Source organism: Triturus cristatus, chromosome 10 (assembly GCF_964204655.1).
Source record: "Triturus cristatus chromosome 10, aTriCri1.1, whole genome shotgun sequence".
Lineage (NCBI taxonomy): Eukaryota > Metazoa > Chordata > Amphibia > Caudata > Salamandridae > Triturus > Triturus cristatus.
The window spans coordinates 615,674,609-615,687,211 of NC_140593.1; the positions used below are offsets into that span (position 1 = coordinate 615,674,609).

Sequence of the window (12,603 nt, forward strand, 5' to 3'; positions counted from 1 at the left end):
ATGGGGGAGGCATGGAGTTGTCCCTGAAGTAGCTGCCAGAGAAGGAGCCTTCGAGCGACGATGCTCCGGGTCCCGCATCGTGTCAGCCGACCGACGGGGCGAAGGGGAATAGTGTCGGTGCTTCTTCGCCTTCTTCTTAGACGTACCCAAGAACCTGGAGTGCGAAGAGGTGTGGTGGCTCTGCGAGCGGTCTAGAGACCTTTCTCTCGAACGAGAACGGGAAAGAGAAAGACGTGGAGCCGACCGCCGAGTCTACAATAGCTTTCTGGACCGCTCCCGTAAAGACGTTGGATTCATGGCCCAGCAGTCGGAGCACGACTTTGGGTCGTGGTCGCGCTCCAGACACCAAAGGCACACGAGGTGTGGATCCATCACAGACATCAGTTTGTGACAGGAGTCACAGGGCTTGAACCCAGTCCGGCATTGGGAGATCCCTCGAACACCAAGAGCAGAAGACTCAAAAAAGCAGTCGACAAAACGTCGAAAAAAGACTAGTCATAAAATTACTATGGGGATCTCCCTGGATCTACGCTAAGCTGGCGCAGAAAAAGAAATCACTGACAAAAGCATTCAGGAGTGGCGTCTAAGTAGGCACCGCAATGTCATCCCGGCGACAACGACGGACGCGGAGTCTACCGACGTCACCCACCGACGTGCAGGGGTACTGCTAAGAAAAAATTCTGTGGAACCAGTGTGACGCCTTTGGGTAATTCTAAGGTAAGGAATCTAGAACTAAGTGTCTCTTTCAGATATATTGTATGGAGGAGGCAAAGGTGATATATGAAACAAGGGGCTACCCAAATAAATGTAATTAAAAGTGTGGGAAGCTAGAGAGCATACTATGGCTCGACTGGATGAGGAGTCCCAGGCGTCCCCTGTGGCAGAGAGCTTTAAACACATTGCTGGAACCAACTACAAGAGCGCCACCGCCACCATCTTTTTTGCCACTGAGCAAGTGAAATGCACCAGTGATACCAGCAAAGCTATTCAGAATTTTCTATGCACCCGTCAATCGCCACTACTTGTACTACAGACTGCTTTTGTGTTTGGTGCTATATTGATGTACAACCGATGGTGGAATGTTGAGAGTTGTTTTGTAAAACAATAAAACATTTAAAAAAAGAACAGATAGATAGATAGGGAGAGAGAGAGAGAGAGAGAGAGAGAGAGAGAGAGAGAGAGAGCTAGACAGATAGACAGAGAGAGACAGACAGAGAGAGACAGACAGAGACCGACAGAGAGAGACCGACAGAGAGAGACCGACAGCGAGAGACCGACAGAGAGAGACCGACAGAGAGAGACAGACAGAGAGAGACCGACAGAGAGAGACCGACAGAGAGAGACAGACAGAGAGAGACAGACAGAGAGAGACAGACAGAGAGAGACAGACAGAGAGAGACAGACAGAGAGAGACAGAGAGACAGACAGAGAGAGACAGACAGAGAGAGACAGACAGAGAGAGACAGACAGAGGGAGACAGACAGAGGGAGACAGACAGAGGGAGATACAGACAGAGAGGGAGAGACAGAGAGAGAGACAGAGAGGGACAGACAGAGAAAGAGACAGAGAGACAGACAGAGACAGACAGAGAAAGAGAGACAGCGAGAGAGAGAGAGAGAGACAGAGCGAGAGAGACAGAGAAAGAGACAGACAGAGACAGAGAAAGAGAGACAAAGAGAGACAGACAGGCAGGCAGAGAGAGAGAGACAGAGAGAGACAGACAGAGAGGGTTATGCAAGTGTCCTAAGTGACAAATAGAACAAAGGAGTTTTGCAGGAGACAAGCTTGGTTAACCAAAGATTTTATTTTAAAAGGCAGAGGCTGGTGGAGAGCAAAGATGTATGGGCCTCTTAAGCTACGAGTCAAGTGCCATGAAGAGTTCAATTTCTTAAATCAACACAATCAGGGAGAAGAATGTAGCATGTGTGATCTACTGCACAGTGTATCTTGGAGGGCCTGTGGCAGATTCTATCACTTCAGTTTAGCTTGTTATTGGGGGGCAGATATATTCTTTTGTGGGTGTGGGAAAAAGTATATAGTAGCTGAGGTGGGGCAAAATGGTGGGTGGGTACAGAAAGGTGGTAAAAGGAGGGAAGTGATTAAGATGAGGAAAGGAGTATAGTGGTCAGGTGGATGGAAACAGGGAAAGTAGGGTTAGAAGGTGATCAGGCGCGAGTGAGGCAGGCATGTAGTGACTACGGTGCGGTCGGGGATGTAGATGGTAGGTGGGTAGAGAATGAGATGTGAACAGAAGTGGGGAGGCATGAGTGTGGTGGTCAGACAGATTGTGAAGGATGATTTGATTTGATTTGCGGGGGACTTATAGAACGCAGCAAATGCCCGGAGGCATCAAGGCGCTATAGTAAGGATGGGATAGGATACAGATGTGTGTGGCAGCAGATGGGTGGTAAAATACATCTGAGTAGGTGAGCATTGACGGGGTGAAGAATTAATTAGGGTGGTGGCAGAGGTGTAGGAGGCAGGTGGCAAGAAACCATGTCTCTACCGTTGTGAGTTGTAGGGGAAGAGCCTTGCAGACAGAGGACTCATTAAGAACAGAGACTCCAAGCACAAAAACGGAGAAGTGTTGGCAAGAAATTTGAAGCACTGTCACGAATTCCACATAGACTAGATTGGTAGAAGACTGCATACCTGGTAATATTTGGTGGTTTGAATTTATGGACTACTTTCAAGACTATGATGTGTACTCATCTGTGCAATTTAAGGTCAAGGAAGATTACTTACCTTCTCAAAAGCTGCCAGCAACACATGAGCATGCCCTGTGACTTCTGCAAGAGAAAAGGAGACATAGTATGAGTAGATCATGATGGGATATGCATCATCCTGGGGTAAGGCGTTGACCACCCACATAAGCTTGAAATGCGCGACACACATGCAGGACAGACTTTATTTCTTGGATCAGATGCAATTTTCATAGACAAATGCAAGAGAGACACAAAAGTCAGTGCTAGTAGAGCACACATGTTACTCAGCCATAATTCCGGTGTCACTACGAGCAACTTGTCCATTTCAATCTAAACTTCATGCTCTACTGTAGATCAACACTAAGGCCTGCCTAATTCCCCAAAACGTCTTAGACCACAGAGCAATAAATTCAGTGGCTCTTGCCAAACTGGATATCCAATGCCCCACCTAGTCAAATTACCAACTTACTGTGACCTAATGCCTCAGGCTTAACTCTTTATGACTAATGGAACGCCACTCACATAACACTTCAACAACCTCATGCCCACCTCAGCATCAACTAAGACTGCTCACATAAATGCATTTTTAAAATAAATGATATATCATTCCAAAGCTATGAACTACTATCAAACAAATGTACATTAATGTTATGGTAACACAAATTAAAGAGTCATACTTGTCCGCTGACAAAGTGCAGATAAACACTAAAGCACTTTTTGTAGTAAGTGATTTAGACAGGACATGTAGAATTGACTATTTTAAATACTGTCCTTAATTCTTGTAAATTTGATATGTTTTGGGTTTCAATAACAAGTGGGGTTTACAACCTATTCTACCTACCAAATGAAGGGCTAAAATGCCAGTCTCTTCATACTTCTGCTAAATGCCCTGTCCCAAATCATCTAACAGTACTCAATCTAACAAATCATACTTTCACCAAAATACTTTTCCAGCGTCCAGTACAGGAATACAAAGTCCAACCGCCTCACAACTTCCCTAAAATCTTTCTTATGACTCATTGCAGATGAACAAAGACCTCAAATCTCTTACCTCCCCTAAATATCTCATGTACAAAATCGAGTGGCAAGATGGCATATGACTGCCTAACGACACTCAGGCACCGGTGAAGTGGCTGAAAGAACGGTCTTTACTTAATGTCTTTTAAGAATCAAAGATCTAAACCTACACTTAATTCCACATTCTCTACCAACTTCTAGTGCTCTAAACTTGAATTCTTGCTACCCCTATTCAATTCTCCAACTGCAACGCAATACCCCATTCCATATCAAACACAGTATCTCTAAACACTGCCCCCTTCTACCACAGCAATAGTCCCAAACTAGAACCAGATTCAAATGTTTGCATTCCTGCACCTACATAACCTTATCAAAGACCCCCTCCAGGAACACTGAAAAGGTACAAACTGTAAGTCCTTAACACTCCTACTGAATGCAATCTAACCATTAACTATAGTGGAGCAAACACACACAAATACACATAGTGCTCCTGTGAGAAATTAGCTTGCTGGTTGGGGGGAGATTTAATTCCTTCTCAAGCAACAGTCACTATCCTGGTCAATGTGAACCACAAGAAGTTACTAAATTAACCTGTGCTTAACTCTCTGGTAGCTTGGCACAAAAGCAGTCAGGCTTAACGTGGAGGCAATGTTTAAAAAAATATCTCACATCAATATAACAAAATAGAGTCAAATGCTATAAATTATTTGACACCAAAAGGACAAAAATCCAATCAGATAAACCATAGATATGCAATTTCAAAGATTTAAGGTACATAAATCACCTAAAAGCAGAAAGTGCCATCCGCAACTAATTGGTTGTGCGAGACCGGGTGAAAGTCACAAGTTCATGACGACTGCTATGGAGCGCAGGCAGGATAGAGGGACCAGGTTAGTCCAGCGCAAAAAGTTACCTTCTAAAGTCTATAGCGAGCCTTCCATTTGCGGTGGAGGAGACCACGAAGAGCAGCAAGAGCGTCATGGATGGTCATCGCTGTAGCGCAAATCACTGTAAATCTCTAGTACAGGTGACACTTGTTTGGTATAAGAGGCTTTATGAGTCTGTAGAATCACTGTGCCTCCATGAGTCATTACAGCTCTACTATTCAATTTGGGGCTTCCGGGATACACTCTTCTCAACTCGAATGCCTAGATAAATCTAAACAAGTGTCCTTTTCCAGACAGTTTTCCCTGACTTCATACTCCCCTTGAAATTCTTATGTTGGTTTAATGCCATGTACTGTGTTTTTGAAGTATTCATTTTCAGGCCTTGGAATCACTGAATTAGTGGAATCTATCAAGTAAGTTCAGGAGGCCTCTCGGAGAGCGTGAGATTAAAATAGTGTAATCGGCAAAGAGTACGGCTGGAATTGATACAGTGTTCAGTTTGGAGGAATCCTGGGTACAACTCATTAAATTATTGCTCACTCCATTAAGAAAATTAAGTAGGGGCTGGAGCGCATCCCTGACAGACCACTCTGGGATTCTGAATATATTCTGATTGCTCATCCTCCCGCCCACATCTGGCTTGGGCATAGTTATCTTTGTGAAATCTTATTATTATAGAGAGTAATGGCGCTGGCACATCCATGGACTGGAGGCATTCCACCAGTTTTGGCCTGGGAATTAAATCAAATGCAGCGTTCGGGTCCACAAAAGCCACGTGTAGGTGTTCCTTCCTGATCTTAATATACTTCTAGCAAACTAGAGATAATTGGAAGACCTGAGTAGTGCAACCTCGGTTCAGAAGTCAGTCTGAGTCAATGACAGAATTTGAGTTTCTTCCATCCACCCATCCAGTTTACTACGGACTTGCCTCCAAAACGACAAAAAACACCTTTCTTATGTAGGCTGCCTAGTAAGCTAATCTGTCTTTAATTACTGGGGATCCCTACATTAACCTTCTTATGGATTGGTATAATTCAGCCCCCCCCCCCCCCTCCAAAAAAAACCCCAAATCAGGAATACCCCCTATTGCCATAATGGCGCTGGACAGAAAGATAATATACTGGGTCGAAACTTCTACTTCTGCTTGACATAGATCTCATGGGATCACAACCAGAGGCCTTTCCATATTTCAACAATTCAATAGCAGTCTGAGTATGTGAAAGCGTACTCTCAAGAAAAAGGTTCAGAGCTCGGAGATTGTTGGTGGTCATCAGTTGCTGCACTATTTGGAACACTGTTATATGCAGATAGTCCAGAAAAGTGCTGTACCCACTGATGTGCTTGGATTAAGTGATCAGTTCCAGTGGGATCCATGGGTTATAATATGTCAAAAGCCAACCATGTCTGCCTTTCTGGATGCTTCCAGTAGTTGTACCCAGTAATCCTCATCACAGGTCCTCTTGATGGCCACTAGTACGTACTTATGACTGGCTCTAGCCTTTCTAATCAGATTGGCATTTCCAGATTTGACTGCTGTAACTAATTGGGTTTTCGTTTTCTTGCATTCACCAGTGAACCGCGACATAGACCCTGTTATTCTCTTAGCATGTAATCTGAGTACTCCTGTAAAATACTACATGAAAGAATTTAATTGGCGAATATGTATTTCTACTTTTGGGATAATACAGGTAGAAAGGTCTGCAAAAGGACCGATGGTAGCTCAAAAAAAATTAACATTTTAGAACATTTGGCCATTTCACTGCCCTATGGTTGTTAGGTATAATGGGCTCAGAGTTATACCTATCAACACACATTGGAGTGTCAGAAACAATGACATTTAAGGAGAGATGCAACAAGTTTTGACAACTATCATTCTCCGTTTAATAATAAACTCCTGCATTCTATCCCAGTACCTCACATCCAACAGAAAGTATTCAATCCTGCTGCAATAGGTGCCCTTCTCAAAAGTGCATGCTCCATCCTTATCCAAGCGTAAATGATCACTGTAAAACCTCAAACCATGAGAGAAGGTTAGAGATGCAAGTTGAGTAGCCCCTACTGTGCAAGGCTGAAATGAATTAAATAGACTATGCCCGCAATTCTTTTAGCCCTTACATAGCGATTTACTCCAATAAATTACCCTACAGTGATTATCAACTTAGAATATTTCTAGTTGCCTAAAATGTCCTGATTATTGAGATTATATTTAATAAATAACGCACAAATCCATTTCTTGGGTCAAAATAAAAACAATTAAATTAAATATGGCAGATAAGACACTTTACTTCACACTTTACTTCTCAATCAGTGCAAGGCTGGACTAATAGGTGGACAGGCCTATCAACAGAGCCTGTCCAATGCCAATTATTGCTTAATGATTTATTTATTTATGGATTAAGAAAATAATTTCAGTGGTACAGGGGGTGAGAAGAGGGGATTCTAAAATGGGTATGCGCCATAAATATGCACAAGCATTATTTAAAAAAAAAAAAAAAAGTCTAGTGGAGTTTTCAGAAAGGACATATAAATAAATAACGAATGCAATAGCATGGAACCTTCTTTTCATGTTGATGTAAAATGACAAGGAGTTAACAGTCAATTACATTACAAATATTAAAATAAGTCCACATTGATCACACAGCCGAAAGGTAAGTCTGGGATTATGTTTAGGTCGAAGAATGTTTAGGTAGAAAAGTTGTTTAGCAGTTTGTTATTTAGCCATAGTGGCTGAATAAAGTTCCCATTTACACAGCCCACAATTATGCAAGTATTGAATGAAGCACATTCTCCAACAAGCACCCTCTTCAACATTTTTAAGTTCATTCCCATCATTTCAGACCCAAGTCAACACTCAGTCAGGCAAACATTTTTATTGCAAAGCCATGTAAGGTTCCTTTTTTCGAGTCCTTCCACCTTGATATTAATGACGTTTCTCCAGCCTTTGATTAAATGTATGAGCTTTACATCTTTTGGCGTGTGAATGGTTAGCTTCCACCTTATAATGCCTCTATCGTTGTAAGTTTCATTTCTACAGCTGTCCGTGACTACATTTAACTTAGCATCCCACTTTGTGGCATCATATTATGTGGCAGAAATACACAAACAAAAAAAACACATAATGAACGAAAAAGCCTCCTTTCTAGATAAGGCCAAAAAACTCCCAAAAGAGCTTTTTAACATCATCAATCAACAAACCTCCAAGCCAGCCATAAAAAAACAGATATCCAAAGAACAATGCGAAAAATGTGCGACTTCTTCAATGATAAAATCATGAGGATAGACCTCTCCCTCAATCACAAGCAGCCCTCAAGTGGGGACCCCACCCCCAGAAGTGAAGACAACAACCCCACTTCTCACTCCATGCCCTCCCCGGCAACGATCACCCCTTAGGACAACATTGAGAGCATCCAAACCCCAGGGTCCCACATGAACCAGAGAAGCAGGAAGACTTTCAACCCACTCTTATCTTCTCTGCTGGTTACATCTACCGCTACTACCACTTTCAGGACCCACTCCCAGCCTCACTGGCAAAAAAAACTCAACCACACCCTAACACCCCTCTGGATAATAAACAGCCCCCTGGAAACTGAAGCAATACCAGACTGTCTCAAACTCGGCCAAGTCACATCAAGAATCAAAAAACCAGGAGCAGACCCAAACAACCTCAATTTCAGACCAGTTTCCAATCTACCCTTACTAGCCAAAACCCTAGAGAGATGCGTTCTCGCAGAACTTGACCAACACATCGAAAACAACAATCTCCTGGAGCTACACCAATCGGACTTCAGAAAAGGATGCAAAAGCATGGAAACAGCCATTCTGAACATAATAGACGACTTACACAAGTCACTGGACACAGACAAAGGCTGCCTACTCATTCCCTTAGACCTATCAGTGGCCTTCGAAACAGTTGACCACAAGCTCCTCTTGAATTCCCTTCAAAACAGAATTGGGGCAGATGGCGTGGTTCTACGCTGGTTTGCATCCTTTCTACAAAACCGTATTCAAAAAATAAAAATAGATCTCCGATACAACAGTGATAGTCAGGGGAGTACCCCAAAGCACGGTCCTCTCGCTCACACTATTAATTATTTACATGGAGCCTCTCACAGCCATCCTCAACCACGCTAAAATCCCCTTCCATTTATATGCGGATGACACCCAGATTTAGATGGAAAATTCCTTGGTTGAAGACATTCACTGATTAAATGCCACCCTCAAAGAAGTCCAACACTGGCTATCTCGCATCCACCGAAAGCTCAACCAAGACAAGACAGAAATTCTTTTCATTACAAATACAAAGCAGCCTAAGCATGAGCTAATATGGATAAACACTATTGACCCTCTCTACTGCTCTCTCTCACTAGCTGACTCCATCATATCTCTAGGGATCACTCTGGACTCCAAACCGACCATGAAAGATCATATTAGGAACAATGGGAAGAGTGCCTTCTACAACCTGAAACATATGAGATGGCTACCTACTGAAACGCGCTGCAGCTTTAAAACAGCCTGTCTTACCCACAAAGCCCTACCCACCGGAAAACCAACCTATCTCGCCTCTAAGCTCAAAAGGGCAGCAAAGACAAGAAATCTCCGAAGCTCAAATACCATGCTCGTCATCCTGCCCAAAGCCCACAAACATAAAACTGGCTCCTTTTCAAGCAATGCCCCAATAATCTGGAACTCCATACCAATAAAAATCAGGACCTACCCCTCCTTCCCAGAGTCATAGAGCTTTCAATCAATAAGGATTTGTAAAGCGTGGCTAATCACCAGTGAGAGTATCTAGGTGCTGAGAACACTGCTGCAGAGGAGGGTTCAGTTGAAAAGGTCTTGAGTCCTTTCCTGATTTCCAGCAGAGAGTAAGAGTTCTGGATGTGGGGTGGGAGGTTATTCCAGGACTTCGCGGCAAAGTAGGAAAATAAACATCCTACACTCTTGCTGCAGGGGATGCAGGGGTTGTGAGCAAGGAAGAGGGAGGCTGGACCGTTGGTGGTAGTTCAGGAGGTGGTTGATGTATGCTGGTCCTTGGCTGTCTAAGGCTTTGAAGGTGTGGGACAACATCTTGAACTGACATCTTTTCTTAATGGGGAGCCAGTGGAGCTTCCTGAGAAGGGGGGATGTGGGTCTACTTGGGGAGGTCTAGGAGGAGTACGGCTGCCAAATCTGTATGGTCTGCATTCTCTCGAGGAGGTGCGAGGTGATTCCGACGTAGAGTAAGTTGCCGTAGTCCAATCGGCTGGTGACAAGGACTTGAGTGACGGGCGTCTGGTGTCGATGGGGAGCCACTTGAAGATCTTAAGCAGCATGCGAAGGTTGAGGAAGCAGGCAGATGACAATGGGTTGATCTGTCTTTCATGGATGTCCAGGATGATGTCAAGTTTGCAACGTGGTCAGTCAGAGTAGGTGAAAGTCCTAGTTCAGGAGGCTGCGAGGCATCGCTCCTCAGAGAGGTGATGTTCCTAAAAATCAGCACTTCTGTCTTGTCTGCGTTGAGTATGAGGCAGTGTTCTTTCATCCTGTCAGAGATTCTCATCATGCACTTACGGACGTTGGTCAGCGTGACGGAGGGGTCCTCTGAAAGCGAGAGGATGAGCTGTGTTTTGTCTGCATAGGATATGATGTTTAATCCATGTGTTCTGATGACGTTAGCCAAGGGCATCATGTAGGTGTTGAACAGGGTAGGGTTGAGGGACGAACCTTTAGGGACGCCGCAGATGGTGTTCATGGGTTCCAAGGTGAATGGAGGTAGGAAGATACTCTGGGTTCTTCCACTGAGGAAGAAAGCGATCCACTTGAGGGTGTCTCTTTGGATGTCAATGTGGTGAAACTTTTGATAAGGGAGTGGTGTGATACTGTGTTGCACGCTGCTCAGTGGTAGAGGCAGATCAGGCCCGCAGATTTTTTCTGATAAAAGAGGAATCTTATGTCATCTGTGGCTGCGATTAGCACGGTTTAGGTGCTGTGGCTGGTGTGAAATTGGGATTGAGAGGCATCCAGAAGACTGTTTATCTCCAGGTGTTCTGTAAGTTGGTGGGTGATGGCCTTCTCGAGGACTTTGGCAGGAAATGGCAGCAGGGAAATAGGGCGGTAGTTAGTTTGCGTTGGCGGAAGGTTTCTTGAGTAGGGGGTTGACTTCTGCGTGTTTCCATTCTTCTTGGAAGGTGGCCGTGGTGATGGATGCATTGAAGATGGCGATGAGCTTGTAGCTGGTCGTCTTCCTCCAGAGGTTGAAGACGTGGTGGGGACATGGATCTGAGGGTGCTCCTGAGCAGATGGAGTTCATGATGGCTGTGATGTCTTGTGTGGTGAGCTTGTCCGAGGTGGTGAGCAGGTGGTCATGTTTATCATTCGCTGGCGCGAGAAGCCGAGGAAGTCGGTGGTGGTTGGGGCTTGAAGTTTCTGTAGACGGTGCAGATTATGCCATGGAAGAAGTCAGCCAGGGTGTCACAGAGTTCCTGGGACGGGGTGATGATATTTTTGGTGACTGAGGGGATGGAGAACTCTCTGACAATGTTCAAGAGTTATTTGATGTGGCTGGAACTTGCTACAGTGCGGTTGACAAGGTAGCTCCTTTTCGTCTCCTTTAGAAGTTAGTGGTATTAGTTGAGGGATGTCTTGAATGTGACACAGTCTGTGGGCTTCTTGCTGGTGCACCAATTCCTTTTGAGTCATTTGCAGACGCGTTTCATGGTTCTTAGTTCTGTGGTGTACCAACTGACTTGTTTGGAGGACCTCTTCAGTTTGGTGGTTTCAACAGGGGCGACTTGTCTGCGTAGTTGGTGATCCAGGTGGAGAAGTTCTTGATAGCTCTTCTAGGTTGGCAGTAGATGTTGAGGGCGTCAGTCCACTGGTACTCCGACACTTTCTTCCAGCTGCGGTGTGAAGTTCTGTGTTCCTCGGAGGTGCTGCTGGGGATCCCAAGATGGTAAATGGATGATGGAGTGGTCTGCTCAAGTGAGCACGGTGGCATGGCTGTACTGGATTCTGTTGCTGGCTGTGAAGATCGAGTCAAGTGTGCGTCCTGCAATGTGTGGGAGGTTAGTGACTAGCTGAGTGAGGCCAATGTTGAACATTTGCTCAAGAAGGTAAGAAATGTTGGCTTAGGGTCATCGAGGTGAAAATTGAGGTTTCCAAGGAAAATGTAGTGCTTGGCATCGATGGCGAGTGGGGAGATGAATTTGGGGACAGCATCGCAGAAGCTGGGGCATGGTCCTGGGGGTCTGTAGGCGAGGGTGACCAAGATCACGGTTTTCCATTAGAATGGAGTTGAGCTTTGAAAATGCAGCGCTTTCGCATAGGTAGTCAGTGAAGCGAGGGAAGGTGAGTAGAAATACTAGCCCTCCTGCTGTACCCTATTATGAGGCGAGCAGCTGCATTCTGTATTAATGGCAATTTATTACAAAGGAAAGCAGGATGCCCTTTGAAGAGGGATTTACAGTAATCTAGCTGGCTGCTAACAGGCTGAACTAGCATTTTTCTTTGAAGAGCTAGACAACAGGGGAATTTGTTTTTGAATGCCTTCTTCATAAAGAAGCATGTGGCAGTTAGTTTGTTAAGGTGAGCTTCAAAGGAGAATTTATTGTTCGTTGTGTGTATTAGAGGTGGGCACTGGGCAGGCACCTAAGATTACGGCCACCAACTGGAGATCCAGATGGAAGAGTTATCGAAAACTAAGACTACGGCCTCGTCTGTGTTCAGCATGAGAGAGGTGGCATTCATGCAGTTTGCGATTGAAGCAGAAACAATTTTTGAAGCTGTCCCACAGAAGTTCATGCTCTCCTTCCAGTTTTATGATGCTTTAGGTAACGTCTGCAAATGTACATAAGTTCCAGCCATAGGATAAAAATAAAAGGAAAATCAGTCAGGGGAGCCAGAGAGTTTGAAAAAAATATGGCTCAATAATGAGCCCTGTGGAACCCCACAGTTTATATTTTTAAAGGTGTAGTGATAATTGATAAATAAACTTTGGTTTATTCGGTAACATCTTT

At 44.5% G+C, this 12,603-nt stretch overlaps 1 protein-coding gene across 4 annotated transcripts in view; it reads right to left on the minus strand.

Moving 5' to 3' along the window:
- The window catches only part of MGRN1 (mahogunin ring finger 1), a 308,688-nt gene that overhangs the window by 205,282 nt on the left and 90,803 nt on the right, over positions 1-12,603 (minus strand). For all 4 annotated transcript variants that reach the window (XM_085632139.1, XM_085632140.1, XM_085632141.1 and 1 more), the window contains exon 8: positions 2,746-2,789. In XM_085632139.1, coding sequence (XP_085488265.1) covers positions 2,746-2,789 — 44 coding nt within the window. The remainder of the gene's footprint in view (positions 1-2,745; positions 2,790-12,603) is intronic.